The sequence below is a fragment of the Myotis lucifugus genome, unplaced genomic scaffold (genome assembly GCF_000147115.1).
Source record: "Myotis lucifugus unplaced genomic scaffold, Myoluc2.0 scaffold_108, whole genome shotgun sequence".
NCBI lineage: Eukaryota > Metazoa > Chordata > Mammalia > Chiroptera > Vespertilionidae > Myotis > Myotis lucifugus.
The window spans coordinates 988,706-1,006,366 of NW_005871156.1; the positions used below are offsets into that span (position 1 = coordinate 988,706).

General features: G+C 39.5%; 1 protein-coding gene across 1 annotated transcript in view; it reads left to right on the top strand.

Moving 5' to 3' along the window:
- The window catches only part of AAK1 (AP2 associated kinase 1), a 131,564-nt gene that overhangs the window by 54,253 nt on the left and 59,650 nt on the right, over positions 1-17,661 (top strand). Inside the window, exons 3-4 of the mRNA XM_014459363.2 lie at positions 10,133-10,251; positions 16,715-16,823. Of these exons, the coding sequence (XP_014314849.1) occupies positions 10,133-10,251; positions 16,715-16,823 (228 nt within the window). The remainder of the gene's footprint in view (positions 1-10,132; positions 10,252-16,714; positions 16,824-17,661) is intronic.

Below are 17,661 nucleotides of genomic sequence, written 5' to 3' on the forward strand. Positions count from 1 at the left end.
TCTTATTAGGACAGAAGACACAGCTTTTAACGGGGCTGCTAAGCTCAAATCACCACACTAGTAAATGTTCTTTTTGGAACAGGATGCTCTTTCTGGAACACAGCTAGTTGACCTGATCTTATTGCAAAAGCAGTAAGTGTAGAAAACGAAGTAACTTTGAAGCATGACATTAAAGTGGAGTGCTCTGGAATTAAAAGTTGAGTGTCAAGAGAATGCCAGCCAAGCTTTGTCTTTGTTAAAACCCCAATTCTCCTTGGGAGAACATGGACCAGTAACACACATCAAGTCTTGGTGGAAATGATTAGAGCCAGAGCTTGGGTGTCTGCGGTGGGGGGCTGACGTCTGGGCATGGATGCCACACCCTCTGGCTGACCTCAGCTGTTCTATTTGTGTGCACACCACTTATTAGAAGATTGCTGGCACCGGGGCTTAGGGGGCTGAGATAGTTTATGTCCAAGAGACTCTCCACTCCTTCAGGTGAGGGATTGATGCAGGATTGAGCATTGCGGTGTTTGATTTCTTTTCCTTCTCAACTGAAGAGTGTTTATATATCCAGCTCAAGTGTTATTTTTAAAAGAAGGGATTGCACATAGAACAAGTGGCACTCTGTGACAGCACAGAGATTTCTGTAAAGCTCTCCATAAAGCTGTACCTTGCACATATTGTCCCAGGATGTCGTCCAGTGGGCTCCAGTCTCACGCAGCTCTCAGTGTGCTGGGTTTTTCTCGGAAGGGTAGACTACCTTATCATGGAGGGCCCTTCTCACAAATGTGTCACTTCTGTCCCAAACTGGATTCTAACCTTCTGAAAGGCTGAGACTATGTAGTGTTTTGTTTTGGCTTAAAAAAAATTTTTTTTATTGATTTGAGAGAGAGAGAGAGGAAGGGAGGGAGGAAAGGAAGGGGGGAGAGAGAAGGAGAGAGAGAGAGAGAGAGAGAGAGAGAGAGAGAGAGAGAGAGAGAGATTGATCAGCTGCCTCCCATACACACCCTGACCAGGGATCAAACCTGTAACCTGGGTATGTGCACTGAACAGGAATCAAACCAGCAACCTTTCAGTGCATGGGATGATGCTCAACCAACTGAGCACACTGGCCAGAGCTATATAGTGTTTTTTGTTATTTTGTTTTTTGGGTTGTTTTTTGGGGGTATTTTTTTATAGTACTAGGCACATACACTGTGTAACAAACACTTGAGTGCCTTTCTTAGTAGGCACTGTGCTGGATGACAGAGGCCACAGTGAGTTAGTCATTGTCCTTGTCCTTGTGTAGTTTACAGGGTTTAGGGAAATAAGGCACCAAACTAGGGATTACCCACCTAAATATTGAATATACTCCTGAGATGCCCTGAAGGAAACATAGGGTGCTGTGTATAACAAGGGGATAGGAGAGGAGATGGTCAGTCCAAGAATGAGGTGAATAGGGCAAAGGGAGAAGCATGCACAAAAATCCTGAGGAAGGGTGGAATATAAGCAACATTGAGGAAGAAAGATGATGATTGTGGCTGGAACAGAGTGAGCTGTGAAAAGCTGTTGTGTTTGAATGACGCTGGAGAGAGATCACACCCTGTCACATAAGGCCTTGCTTGCCATCATCAGCATTTGGAGCTTTATTTTGAGAGGGGCAAGAAGCCACTAAGGAGTTTCAAATAGGGGGGATGATACTCAGTTTCTGTTTTTAAAAGATCACCCTAGCTACAGAGAATAGAAAATGGCTTAGTCTGACGTGGGGAAGCTACTCAGTGAATTTAAGTGAACAAAGATTATGGCCCTACTGATGTCAGTGATCATTTCTCTATTTGCCAGAAAGTTACCCCCATGGTAATGGTACAGGGAATGTGGGCCAGGGAGCTCTGGGAAAGACCCTCTTTTGGTGGGTCTTAGCTGTTGACAGGCCAGGCCCAATTTGCAGTGGTTCTATGGGCAGTAATTCACAAGCTTTTGGTGTGTGTGAGCCAACTCGATTTCATGAAACTCTAACCTTTTGTTCCAGGCAGGCAGGTGACTTCCCTGGAAATGTCTTTTTTTTTTTTAAATACTCTTGCCCAACACCTTGAACTGGAAATGCTCCCCAGTTATTACCATCCTGGAAAGGAAGAACCAATTGCCCATGTTCAGTCTGGGCTGTGGCCTTCATTGGATGTCATTGGTGCTTCTGTTCCACTGCCAGAGTTTGCCAGTCTCTGGCTTGTGCCCACAGCTCCTGATGGGAAGAGAGGAAGTTGAATACCTCAAGTCATCCCCCATCTGGGTGTTCAAGGACTGCTTTACATGCTCCCCAGAAGGAGCTGGCACATGATGATTTTTAATTTGAGGCAAGTGTGGAGAGATGAATGTTAAAAAACAAACCCCAAGTTCCCACTGCGATGAATGCTTCAGATTGACCTTTTCTCCTGTGAAATCTTTGCTTTGCTCCTTGCCATCTGTTCTGAAGTTTTGAAAATTTTTGTTTCTTCTGGAACTTTTGGCAGTGTCTTCAATATGAATATATTGTAGGTGGGTGTTTGTAAGCCTCTTGGTTGTCACTGCCTATGGGAGTTCACAGACACTGCAGACAGTGCGCTCAAGTTCTCACTGTGCAGAGGACTCTCTGTTCCACCTGGTCAGCTAGAGAGTGAAGCTTTGGTCAGCCTCCCTTGCCGTTCACTGTGTCTTAGCTCTTACCTTCCCTGGGAGTGGAGATGCTCCTGCATGGTGCGCTGCTATGGGAGGGGACGGCAGTAGGAGAGAGTGGACCAAGATGAGAGCCAGGGATTGGTACGTCTGGATTTGAGCCCTGGTCCTGCCTCTACATGGCAATACGCAGGAGGCCACTGAGGCTTCTCTGTGCCTCAGTTTCCCAATACAGTGGAGATGGTAATACATGCCCTGCTTACTTCACAAGGTTCCCATAAAGATTGGAGCAGGGCTGTCTAGTACAGTCCTAGCGTAGAAATAGGCAACAGATTTTTTGAAAGTTTGTTGCCTGGATTTAAAAATCAGGAGGTTTTACCTAAAAATTCAGCTTCTCCTGGAAATCAAAAAACAGGGCAACCCTCGGCCCAAATTCCACCCTGGCCAGAATTGACTGATGTTGACAAACGGCTCCCCATGAGCTAAGGTGTGCACATCTGGTTTGCGCCGTCCCCAATGCTCTCTGGTCAGTGAGTCCATGTCACCAGACTCCCTGCGTATATTGTGTTATACCTGGACTGTGTCCCTCCTTTAGATGATCTGTCTGGCTATAGGCATTTGGGTTTTTGCCCTTGATCTCAAGAAGATATTCCAGATTGAGAACTTTATGATAAGTGTCATACAAATACAAAGGATTTTTTGGGGGTAGGAGCGGAGGTAAGGAGGGAATACCTAGATTCATCACACGTCTCCTGTGTGCTCAGTGCTTTGCTTATCATGTAATCTTCCAAAAGCTGAGATAGATCTCAATGGCCATTTATTGTGAGAGGACAGGGCCTCAGAGAGCTTGTGGCTTGCCTGAACCTGTGGACTCTAAAGGAATGCTACATAGTCTCAATGTAAAAGGGATGTACTGCCACAGCCCACCCTTCCCAGAAGCTGCCTCCACACATGTATATCTGCAGGAGGTGTGTGATAAGGGCTGTTTGCATGACTTGCAGTGGTGTAGTCCTTTTTTCTTTAAAATACTTTTATATAGCGCTACAGACTATTCTTTGTGTACTTTTTTCTTCTTCTTTAAAGAGGTGTTGTCTTCCCCTTTTTGTCCTAGCATCTTTTTCAGAATTAATATTAAACAGATCAAAGGCAGCTGTGTGCAGAGCCCTATCCTTAAGTGGAGTCATTTTTTCATCATGGGGGCAGTGAAGTACATGCCTCCTGTAATCCTAGGGCTCTGAGGAACCGAGTTTTAAAAGCAATAATTTAGTCTTAATTTCTGCAGTTGAGGAATTAGAGGCCAAAGAGAGCCATAATTTGTCCAGTGTTGCCCCTTCTTTTATATCATCCAGGTAAATTGTACTTTAACGGGTTCTCCATCTGATTGTTTAGAAAAACCTCAGAATGCTATTTTATTTTATGTTCATTTCTCCTCCTGTGGTTCAAAGAGAAACTGCATTAAGTAAATATCATTCACTGGGTTAAACCTTATTCTAAAAGAGAAACAAAGTGGAAGATGGGGGCCAGATTATGGGTCTGGCTGTTTTCTCTCATTTTAGTATCATCTGCCTTCTTTGGTTGGTTTTTCCTTTATCTCAGATAAGTGGAAGCCATTCCTAAAGGTGTAGATGGGGCTGATGTTAGCAAAAGAAGTTTTCTTTAACCTGCTGGAAATAAGCAGGCAGCAGATTTTAATGCCTAGAATCTAGGCCCAATTTTAAAATATCCACCAAAACTTCTTTGGCAGCAAATCCAGAAACCCTGTCTCAGCACCATGATGGGCTTCTTTGTCTCATGGTCTAATCATTCTCTTTGTCTTCCCAGCTGTTTCTCATCTCTGTGCACATTGCTACTCAGATAATCAGTTTGCTCTTTTTCTTTCCTTCCTGTTCACCTCACTTCCCCCATCCCTCACTCTTCCTTGCTACTAGTAAGTGGAAGTCACTGATGTCTTGATTCCTTCGGAACTGCCCCTGGGGTCTGGTACCATCTAGCATGCACCAGTGTTTGAGACCAAGCCAGGAGAGGTACTACACGTAGTCCTTCAAAAGCCCCATTGCTGATATGGTATTGAATATCATGAGCAGGCTCCTGAGGAGGTTTTGTTTTAAAAGGTTCAGTCATGGTAATGATGCTGATGACCATGATCTCTTGATGTCAGAGTTGGAAGAGATTTTAGAGATTATAATCCCCCCCTCTGTGTATTACAAATTCTCACTTGCATTCTTCTGTCAGGAGAGAAGGAGGCACTTCTGTCATCTTTGCTTGAGAGGGAGAAGTCCAGATGAGGGAGTAATTTCATTGGTGAATCCCATGACCCGATGCTTATTAAAGCCTTTTATCACAAAAATGGTGGGAGCAACTAATACTAGGAATTTAAATGATGAAGGATCTATAACAAAATGCAACTTAAAACCACAAAGAAATATCACAAGAATGGCTAAAATAAAAAGGCCGACAGTATCAAGAGTTGGTGAGGATATGGAACAACCCAAACTCTCACATGTGACAGTTGGGAATGTGAAATGGTACTACCACTGTGGAGAACATTTTATTTATAGTAATCACCAAAAGCTAAAAATAATTCAAATGTACTTCAACAGGTGAACGGATAAACTAATTGTGGAAAATCTATACAATGGAATACTAATCTGTAGTTTAAAAAACTAAAATACTGACACATGTAACAATGAAGATGAATTTAAGAAGTATTTATGCTGAATGACGCCAGACACAGGAGTGCATACTGTATGGTTCCATTTATTCTAGAGCAAGCAAAATTAATCTGTAGAACAGAAAGCAGGTCAGAGGTTATATGAGACTAGAGCAGTGATGGCGAACCTATGACACGTGTGTCAGAGGTGACACGCGAACTCATTTTTTTGGTTGATTTTTCTTGGTTAAATGGCATTTAAATATATAAAATAAATATAAGAAATATAAATCTTTGTTTTACTATGGTTGCAAATATCAAAAATTTTCTATATGTGACATGGCACCAGAGTTAAGTTAGGGTTTTTCAAAATGCTGACACGCCGAGCTCAAAAGGTTCGCCATCACTGGACTAGAGGCCCAGTGCACGAATTCATGCACCAGTAGGTCCCTCGGCCTGGCCTGCGGGATCGGGTCGAAACCAGCTCTCTGATATCCCCTAAGGGGTCCCGATTTCGAGAGGGCCCAGGCCAGGCCTAGGGACCCCACCGGTGCATGATCGGGGCCGGGGAGAAACACGGCAGGTTGGCCAGCGGGGTGGGACCATGGGAGGACTCCAGGGCGTGTCCGGCCCGTCTTACCCAGTCCCAATCGGCTGGACCCCTGCAGCAAGCTAACCTTCCAGTTGGAGCGTCTGCCCCCGGTGGTCAGTGCACATCATAGTGAGCAGTTGAATGGCCTTAGCATATCATTAGCATATTACACTTTGATTGAACAGCCAACTGGTTGACCGGACACTTAGCATATTAGGCTTTTATAATACTAGTACTAGTATAGGATGGTGTGAGAAGGAGGGAGTGGATGCCTACAAGTAAGCATGAGGAATTCTTTGCAGTGATGTTTGCAAGCATGTTGTGGAAATGTGTCAAACTGTACACTTAAGAGAGTGCATTGTATCACACATGAAGTTGATTTTAAAAGATGAGGGATCTATTCTGAGCTCTACCATTAACTAACTAGCTCTTTGTGTTCTTGTGAAAGGAGCTTAATCCCTCTACATCTCTTTCCTATTGGGAAAATGGGGACAATAGGTAGCTCACCTACCCCATTTAGTTATTGTGGATTATAAATGAAATCATTTATTTTGAAATGCCTTTAAGAAAGTATAAAGTCATATACAAATGCTGGGTGGGGGTTAGGGGGGAAATTCCATAAACTCCTCTTAAGGGAAGAAAGGCAAGAACTGTGATGACCAATATATGAGCATATATCTGTATATAGATATATATATATATATATATATATATATATATATATTGGATTGTATTTGCAAGTCATCTTTTAACTCTGTTTAACATTGGTTGTGTCACTTCCCCTCTACCCATCAGTAAAATGACAGGGTTGGACTAGATCAGAGGTAGAAGACTGTAGGCTCAGAGACTCTTTAAAGCCTTCCAAATATGTTTTCTTTAGCCTCTGTAGTGTCGGCCTGTCCATCATTTATTTAAAATGTGACTAGTTGCCAGTGTTTAAAACTAGAGATTGCACATAAAGTTTTTTTGTTTGTTTGTTTTTCAGTTTATCTTTAGAAGTGAGCAGATATGACAAAACTGGGTCCATATTCCTACATGGCAACAAGTGCCTGAAGCTGTGTAGTAGCTGTTGTTTTTTTGTGGGCCATATGCTTTAGTTTCCCACAGTCTCCACCACACTCTGTAGCCTTTTCTGTTCTCTATAGTAACATTAAGAGGAAAGTTAATTCATTTTAGAGTGCTCTCTTTATGTTTAGGACATGATTTTACAGAGGGGAACCAAACAGACAAAATATCTATCATAGTGAGTAGAAAGTACTTATCTACATTATCAAAAATTAGGAGAAAGTTAGACCAAGAGTGCTATATATTTTAGGGAAAATGGGAGGAAACATGTATCTTTGTGGAAGTAAAAAAAAAATATTCCCATATATCTTTAGGCAAAAGTGTGTATGTGCCACAGTTATCTTGCCTGTTTTACTTGCTTACCTCACAAAATGGTAAGCAAGTACCTTTTTCCTTTTGTGATTCAATAAATTCATGGATTATCCAAAAAATTTATTCCAGTAAAATCATGGAGATTATTTCAGTATTTTAGAAAATGCCGGGAGGCAGAGAGAGTGACACAGGCTCTATTGAATGTTAACAGTTCTTACCTCTGTTCAAACCATCCCCACCTCAGCTTAAAATTTTTCCATTTAAACAAGCTCTTGTGATGCAACTCAATCTGAAACGAGCATCTCTATTAACAGTCATATAGCTGCCTTCTTCTGCAGTGGCCTGAACCCTGGTCCATGTGTACTGGAGATGTATCTTGAGTAATGCTATATCCCCTCTACCTTCTAGGAACTTACATCTCTATTTGGTCAACTCCTCAGTTCATATTGGCCAAGATTTTTCTATTGGCAGTCCTTTCAGGCTTTGATTTTGATCTCACAGTCAAGGAACCGTGATTTATATGCTTCTCACCTGCAAATAGGCCTTTGTATGGGCATAGATGCTTAATAAAATAGTTCTGTCTCTATTAGGCATAATGGTTTATTGCTCTGCCTTTAGATTTATGAAGGTCATGGGCTTTGAGAATTTGGGCTGGCTCTTTTTGACCAGTTGTGCTTGCCTAGATTGTGTGGTAGGCATCTGACTCATTTCTTCAGTCTTGGCTGGAAAGGTCATCTTGCTACCTGGTGAAGAAAACTACACTGCCCCCATCTGGTGGCAGTTACATCAAATTGCTGCATCATTAACTTGCTTCTGAAAGGACGGCCTTGTTCTTTAGTGGTGCCATGCATCACAAAACTGCAGAAAATAGCCATTCTTGATTTTTGTTCTGCAGCACTAACGGGGGATTGCACAGTTTTCTCTAAGGGACATGAACTGGAAAGAACATATTTTGGACAGTCAGGAGATTGACACTGTTCCAGGTTCTGCCCATAACTAGCCATGGGACTCCTAAGCCTCAATAGGTTCCTCTACCCATAAAGCAAAATGCTTGAACTTAATGTTCTCTACAGGCACTACTGGTATAAAATCTGTAGTTCTGTGATTTTTTTCAAAATTCAAAATATCTATAAAATGAAACAACTTATACTGTTTACAAAACAGGTATGAATATACATTGAAATTTTATACTTTATACTATTGTTTTCCTCAGTTCTTGATTTTAAGACACATCATGAATTTTAATAGCTTTTGGGGGGGGAATAGCACTTTATTAAATGTACATATTTATAATAAGAAAATTTCAGATATTGAAAAATTAAATTGTAAAAATTTGCATCTTAGCATTGACATTTTTGGGGGTGAGTGTGTGATAAGGTCTCTATAAGTGCATGTGAGGGTTAAAAATCTCTTTTTGTAAATACTCAAAATTCTAGAATTACAATTGACAATTGAACAGTGTAAGTGTAATTTAAAGTATTAGGAGAAAATGGAAAATGTTATTGAAGTACAAAGATTAAAGAGATGACAGTGGAAATTAAAGATTAATTTGGGTGATTATTTCATAAGTTATATAAATGTCTAAACAAAGGGTTTATACCTGAAACTAATATAAAATTACATGTCACTGTAATTGAAAAATAAAAAAAATATTTAGAAAAAATAAAGATTACTGGGGGCGGGGGGTGTCAAGCGGGGAAAAAGGAGATATATGTAAAACTTTAGACAATAAATAAAGAAAAGATTATATGGTAAATTTTATGTTTATCTGAATACTGAAGAAGAACATAGTGACAGGAAATATACAAACACGCAGTTTCCAGTAAATCATTATCAAAATACACACTGGCACATTTGAACCCATTAATCAATTTTTAACACGGAATTATGTGTGTATTTTAACATGCAACAGTGCTTTATGATTAAAGCTCTCTTTGGTTGTAAGGAACAGAAACTTACTCAAGCTGACTTAAAAAGGAATAATTATTGTAAAGATGCAACAGGAAATTCTGTGAACATCAACAGACAGGTGTTGAAGTGCAGCTGGGCTTCAGAGGAACTAGAGTGGCAGTCAAGACCCAAGTCCTATCTCAGGCCTGAGATCTCTATAACATGATGATTGCTCTACTAATTTTGCATGTGGCTGTTAGCCCCAAACCAATGCCATAACTTCAACTCAAGTTCCCGTACTGATGACTTCCCTCTGCATTCTCCTTCATCCAATTAGTGATTATCTCTGTGCAGTGACTTGTTGTTGTTGTTACATAGGCTCAATGCACAGGATAGTTCAAAGTAAATTATGAAGGTACACGAGCAGGCAGATGGCTAAGTGTCCAGTATTGGTTCCGCTATCCCAAACCTTCAACTTTGACAGCTGTGCAGCACCTTATCTATCTATTACCTCTTTTAACAATTACACAAAACACTTCATACAGTGTATGGGGAGTGATAACAAGGTTAGGAGTTCTAAGGATTTGTGGAACACTAAGGTGTAACAAATTTAAAGTATTTAAGAATGCTTCAGCTAGTAATTATTGCATTAAAGGGAAAAATAACACTGAGCTTCACAGGATTGTAGTTAGAATTAAGAGCTCAAAGTGCCAAGGACAGTAGTTGGAATGTAGTTTTTTCCCTTTCATCTGTTTATCTGTTTATTTGTAGGCTCTTTTGAAGATAGTTACTATTGTTCCTTTCTCCTGAGATTGGTGTTTAGAAACAATTGCTCTGATTTCTGCCACCCGATTGCCTCTGAGTCCTGAGAATCTAAGATTGCCGTCAAAGCCAGGCCAGTGCTAAGAGTAGTTGACAGTGGCATCAGCACCACCAACAGTGACAGCAGCCACCATAGTCATTGACTTTTCCAACATGACTCAGAAGAACTTGTATGTTTGTTTCTCTCACAGGTGGATTTGCTATCGTGTTTCTAGTAAGGACAAGCAACGGAATGAAATGTGCCTTGAAACGCATGTTTGTCAACAATGAGTATGATCTCCAAGTGTGCAAGAGAGAAATCCAGATAATGGTAAGGCTGCCCCTCAGACTTGAGACTGCTTGTGTAAAATGGGGGTGGGAAGAGACTGTGCCCTCTCATAAAGGCAGCGCGGAGAGGGTTGTTCCCTTTCCTGCAGTGGCAGAGAGGCCTCTGCACATCATGGGAATGAACAGCATTGGGGTGTAGGATGCTGCTCCTGCCTTCAGTTGCAGGGTTGAAGAGAAAGGGACCTGTTGAAAGAACAGCTATATTTTTAGGTCAGAGAAATAGTTTTGGACATTGGGAAAATTTATTTCACAACATGGTTCCCAGAATTAACTGTGGAGTTTAATCTGGAAACCCTAGCTTTTCAGCAAACCTCTTCTTCTAGTCTTGTCTTCTATCAGTTACCAACCCAGTTTTCAACTCTCTTGAGCTCTTCAGCATTCTGTGACATATCTTTCCACACATTTTTATTTTGTACATGTAGTTCTTTCCACCTGGAATGTTTCTCTCTTTTTTGGCCTAGAAACCTCTTACTCGGTGATTTCATTTATAAAAGTCTAAGAACAGGCAAAAGTGATCCTTGGTAATAAAAGTCAGAAAGCAGTTAGCTGGGTGTAAGAAATTGATTAGAAATGGGCATGTGCGAACTTTCTGGGCCATAGAAATGTTTTATACCTTGTTTTGGGTAGTGGTTACACAAGCCTTTATAATTGTTGAGCACCTTAAGATCTGTGCATTTTATTATATGTTAATTATATCTTAAAAACTTCATTTTCAAGATACAGATTAATGTTTTAAAAAAGAGTTCCTGTCTGTTAGAGGTATATGAAAAAATATTTATAGATAAAATAATATGATGTCTTGAAGTTAATGAGTGGATTTAGAAGAGAAACAAGATTGGCAATGAATTGATTATGATCAAGGCAGAGTGATGGGTATATGTAAGTTTGTTGGAGTTGCCTCTTTCACCTCTGTTTATCATTATACCTAAAAAATGTAAACAGTCTTTTAATCCATGTTTCCACAGTACTTTTGTTAATGCCAATTATATTGTTTATCTTGTTGTTTTATAAAACGTACTGCTATCAGAAAGTAAGTTATTTAAAATCAGAAACTTTATATTCCAGTGCATTGCTTGACATAGAGTAAATACTTAATAAACTTTGGATGAAATTAATGTATGAGTAATGGTAATAGCAGATGTGCATGTTCATCAAGAGATGATGATTCATTTGTGCTCTGGATTTTAATGCTTTTGTAAAGAGACCTAAAAAGTGGATGAGGATGGCATTGTAGGGATTCCACCAGGCTTCGCTTGCCCGGTTGCCCTTTCTGTGGCTACTTAGAGTAACTAGTTGTACTGTAGTTGACTACTGAAGGAACTCAGAATTTTAGAGAGCCTGGTACTACTTTGAATTCCAGAAAGCTGAAACTATTTGGGAAGTAACTGTTGATAGAAATGTGTTGCTGTCATCATTGCAAAACAAATAAGCAAAAAACCCTAAGGCTCATATAAATACAGTCAGGGCCATGAGGATCTGTCCACAAGGCACCAATGTTCTCCCACTACCTTGCCACACAACTCAAAATGACTGTGCTCACTGTATTTGCCTTTATCCACCTCATAGGTTTTCTGGATGCTTACTACTCCCACCTTGCTCCTTCCTTGCTCAGCTCTCACACTTCATTTCCTGTCTTTGCTTCTGCTATTTTCTCTGCCTGGAATGCCCTTCTCATTCATTTTCTGGTGTTAGCAAAGTCATTCCACTCTTGAACTTTCTCCCACTCATTTATAAACATGTTCGAGGGCTTACTTTGTGCTAAGCAGGCATTGGAGTAGAGGAACTAAGAAGACACAGGCCCCGTAGGAGCTCACAAATTAATGGACCTGACTAGGAATTAAATTATGTGAGTTCAAGCTCTGGTCTGGCCAGGTATTAGCTGTGGGAGTTTTGTTTTGAATTTTGTTTATATTTTTTAAAAACTTAAATACTCAAGTAGGTGAACTAAATAAACTTGTTACAAAAAACATCAAGCAATTCCCCAAGGGCTCCTCCTATGCCATTCAGGGTCCTAAGGCAACCACTTTTAGTTGATTGATTTGCTATATTTCTAACTAACATTGCTAATTCTTGATCTCCCCTCCCCAGTCCCTGGCAACCACTGATTTTTAATTTAATTTTATTTAATTTTATTTTTTTTTACTCTTGCCATAGTTTGCCTTTTTCAGAACTTCATATAGTTGAAGTTATTCAGTATGATTCAGTATGTAGCCTTTTCAGATTGGCTTCTCTCAGTAATATGCATTTAAGGTTTTTCATGTCTTTTTTATGGCTTGATAGCTCATTTATTTTTAGGGCTGAGTAATATTTCTTTGTATGGATGTATCACTGTTTACCTATCACCTACTGAAGGATATTTTGGTTGCTCCACATTTTAGTAGTTATGAATAAAGCAGCTATAAACATCTGTGTGCAGGTATTTGTGTGGGCATAATTTTCAACTTATTTAGATATTTCATATATTTTCAACTAAGCAATTATTATTTCAGGTTTAAAGATTCCCTTTTTATGTTTCTAAGCCAGGGCTAGAATCTGTTTTTAAACAGAATCCTCAGCTGATTCATATTTATATGAGCGTTTGACCATACTACTTAGAATCAGACTCTAAATGTCTTTAAAGATCTATTCAATAAGTACAGGATTAATTAATGGTAAGACTTGGGAAAAGGAGAGTACATTTGAGTGTAGAAAGGAGAATATCTAGGACTTCTTATGTAGGTAAACCCACAAGGGCCCCAGATACCTTGGCCTTCTATCACTCCAGGACCAGCCCTGGAGTTCTTCCTTTCACTACTACACTGGACTTGACAGTGTTTGTATGCCTGTGAATAACTCCTTGAAGAGAGCTATAAAGGAAATTTAGAGTTATAGAGAAGGAAAAGTAAGGCAAAAGTCTCCTTTACAAAGCAACTTTGGGAGAGGGAAATTAATTTCAGGCTTTAGTACTGCGTTTCTTCACCTTTTAAATTAAGAAGAAGCTGAAATTTGGTTAAAAGGGTCTGTGCAACCCTAGTGTGATTCTAGAAGTAGGTAGCAATAATGTTGACTCAAATTCAGAAAACATTGAATATTTGAATGGAGGGTCAAAAGGGGTTAATATACCTTTTTGGAAACTTACTTTACACAAATGTAAGCACTGTAAGAATCAGGAATCTGTAGGTTTGATGCTGACATTGCAAGGAAGGGTAGCTTGAGAAATGTAGGGAAATTAGTTATATGCAAAACTCACTTTTACTATTTTGAGGTGAGTGATATTATTGATATGCTATTTAGAATGCTATCTTCTTTGTTTTCTTGCACATGAATATAAAGGTTTTTAGGTATGTAATTAGGAATCGAGACCTCTGTTTTCTTGTAAGGCCTTAAGATTCTTAAGTAGGAATTCTGCTACAGGAATTGTGAAGTTAGGGATAGAATACTGTTCTGTACTACAGGCATCATTAATTAGGATCCCAGATAAACTTGAAATTTGTAACCTATAGGATCTGGGTTGAAGGAAGGGCTGATTTTCAAATGGTAGTTTTTGTGTGTGTTTGTGAAAAAAGTTTTTAAGCACTTAAAGCAGTTAAATATGAAAGTTAATAAGCTCACTATAAACCACTTTAGATATCTATTTAATAAAGTAGGTCTTCTAATAACATGTTTGTCGGTACTTCATTAATCTTGCTTAGTATTAATTTAAAAATAAAGTTTGAAATGACAACACAATCTCTTTAGACTTATCACTGTTAAAATCATGTAATATAAATTGATCTGATCTATAGTTAACTGAACATTCCCCACACGCTAAAACGCGGGTTTTGACTTACACTCACCTTATAGATATTTATCCCAATACCCCAAATGCTAGTTGTAGCCAAGGGCATCAAAGCATCTTCCCCATGTCCTGCCTCTTCCTGAGTAACTAGGTAGTTATTGAGATTGCCTCTCCCCCCTCCCTCCTTACTCCCTCCTTCTTGCCCTCCCCCAATGTGGATTCCATCCCATACCTCTATATGCAGTCTATTCTGTAAGCCTGGGACTGGTCCTTTAACTAAAGCCAGGGAAAGCTGGGGAATCTTCTGGCCTGCAGCTGCTGGGAGCTTTATGCCAGTGTACCGTCAATGTAAATCAGCCTCAATTTGCAGTAAGATTTTCTCTTGAACTTTTCTACATTTCAAAACTATTCAAACAGATCTTCTCCAACAGTTATAAACCAGTGATGTTTTACTCTAAGTTCTGAGATATTGCTGCATCATCATGTCATTAAAAGTCATGGTCTCCCTCCAAAGAGGTGGTCTTTTCTGGTAGATATATCTCAGAATCTCTGAACAGGAATTTTATCAGTTGAAGGTAAAGATGGACTTGAACTCATCAGCAAACATCTTGGCAAGCTGTTCTAGGATGCCATCTGCAGATGTTAATTATCTAGTTTGGGTCCTCTGATAGCTCTTAACCTCCTCTTGACTCTGCCAAATGCTTTTTATTTTTCTTGTAGATTCTTTCTATTCCTCTTTGGGCAATACAAAGTCACAGGCAACATTGCTGATTCTTTTTCAAACATGTTAGTGTAAAAATATTAGTCTTTCATTCCTCCTTGTGGACATTTGGAGGACACGATCTTCTGCTCCATTTTGTTTTCCAAGAACTTCTCTTCAGTTCTTCCTATTTCCAGGACTGTGTAAATGAAACAACTCCATAAGAGTTGATAATAATACTGAAAAGCAGAGGGAATAATAATCCTGTGAAACTTGAGTCCTGAAATCACTCTCTGTTTGGAGAAACTTGAACTCTAGAGGCTGCTTTTCTGCTTCATTATCTCTCTTGTCTGTTATCCAACGCAGTTGTTCTAAGACTTTTTGCTCATCAAGCTTCTTTCTCATTCCCATGTACTTGAAGATGATTTTGCTTTCTACCAAAAACAGTAGATCTGAGCTCACTCAAATTTTTTTCCCTAGCCTTAAACCTATATTCATATCCATTTTTATTTCCTTCCTGATTGCCAGGAAAGACGTGTCTAAGACAGTCCCTGTAACAATGCTCTGAATCCTCACCTCTTCTACCTACGTATGGGACTGTTCCATCATTTATCGCAGCCTTACAGCTTTCTTCTCCTGGCTCCTTCCATTCTCCATTGGTCATTTCTTTCCCATCCTAAAAATTCTTTTCCTCAGTGCTGCTTCTCTCTTCAGCACAAAATGTTTTGAAAGAGTAATCTGTAGTTGCTGGCTCTATATATTCAATTCCCATTCTTTGCAAGTCCAATTCAATTCTTACCTCCATTCCATGCCTTCTCTGAAACTGTTCTTGCATGGATCGCTAACGACTTGCCCATTGCCAATTGCAATGGTCACATTTCTGCCTTTGGTCTACCTTCTGAGGCAACTACATTTTTAATTTTTCATTCAGAGGAAAGTTCTAATGAGTTTTAACTTTGATGTTCAGGGTTCAGTTGTGTTCATTTGATATTGTGAGGCTTCCTCTTATTTGGCTATGTAATTTCAGATTGCAAGAGACTTTATTTATTACTTTAAACAGTGGAATGAATCTCTATGTGGTGATAGTTACTATTCTGTGGTACAATCTGCCAAATTTGTATGGCGACTCTTACAGAATCACATTTTTCTTACTCTCCCACTTTTTATTAAACCAAAACAAAATAATTTATTAAAACTAGTTAATAATAGATTTGTGCAAAAATATTTCCCAGCTAGCTCATTTTTTGCTCACTAATGACCTTAGATTTTGAACATCATCACTACACGGAATTGCCTATTAGATGTTGTAATAACTATACCAGAGTGAGAGGCAACTTCTGGTGCCTCACTGGGTCCTGACACAAAATTAATTCCACAAGCAGCCCTAGGAGATCATATGCAGTTCCAACCAGAGAGCTGGAAACATGACCCATCTTATTTATATACCAGCTGGTTGGCTTGAAAGGCTTAATTACAAGCAAAATGCTTAGGTCTGGATTCCATTGTAGTTCCTGTAAAACTGTAAAGCAGTTATTCTTTTATATAATTCCTAAAGGGAGAAAAACAGTATGAACAGTTTAAAAGTCAAGTTGAATATACTTGTTTCCCTACAACCAGGAAAAAACATCAGTTTCACTTTTCTGAATTAAAAACTGACATGTTTAAATAGTTCATACTGTTTCTCTCCTCGTAGCCCCTCTGCAGTGGTCCCGCAGTGTTGCTTCCAGTTTTCATGGATCACTAATGCAGTAAGCAAGGAGTCACCCTGTGTCCATTTGGTTCTAGGGTTCAGGAGAGGGCTATGGTTTAGTAGGGTTATTGGATTGCTATTGAAGATCTGGCCATGAATCTCAGAGACCACTGGGAATCTGCTCTTGACCCTGCTCCTTATCCTCTGTGTATTTAAGTTATCTGTGCTAATGGAACTGACTGGCTCATTGTGTTTCTGTTGGTGTCTGTAACTGATAATATTTTAACTCTTCTTCACAGAGGGACTTGTCGGGACACAAGAACATTGTGGGTTACATTGATTCTAGTATCAACAATGTGAGTAGTGGTGATGTATGGGAAGTGCTCATTCTGATGGACTTCTGTAGGGGTGAGTACATGAATCATATCTTAAGCTCTCATTTCACTAGCACTTGAATTGTCAAGGGCATGGTGGTTGTTTCAGTTATTACACTGTACTCTAATGTATGTTGTTCTGGTTTTAAAGATGGGAAAACCTAAGAGGCTAAAAGATACAGAGTCTGCTGTCACCTCTTGGTTATTCTGATAATGGCAAGGATCAGTGGTACAAACAGTTCAAAGTGGTGGATAATGCAAAACTCCATATTTTTTAGGTTTAGGAAGGGTTGGTGCTTGTATATGAATGAGTATGTATCAGAATGAGAATGAATGTGTTCTTTGTGGTGCTTTAAAACAATAATGAAGGCACATAATAAAGGTCCAACTCCAGATGGACTACAGAAACAATTCAGCTTCCCCACTCCCTCTCTCATGTGTTCTATTCTCCACCCACACCACCGTCCTTGTTATGGGATAAAAGAATCCTTTTCCTGTAATGGAAATGACCTTCCTCCCCTTGCTTGAGTGCTATAATTGCCAGGAAGGCTACATTCAAACTATGCTGCTCTTAGCAGTGGAGTTTAGCAGTTGAAAGCATGGAGTTTCAAGCAGTATTTATCTTGGGAAATCCAGACTATACCATGATTTTATTCAGAGTTGACGGCATTTCATACAACCATTGTTTGGAGGTGTGACTTTTTTTGTTTAAGCAGCTGCCACTTACAAGCTTGGGTCACTGTCTCACTGTTATGTAGTCACCCGTACTTCCACTAACATTTTCCTTGCCTTAGGATACTGTCCATAAACTAATTATGTTGCTTATCCCAAAAATGTGATGTCATCTGGTAATCTCAGCCTTTACTATATAA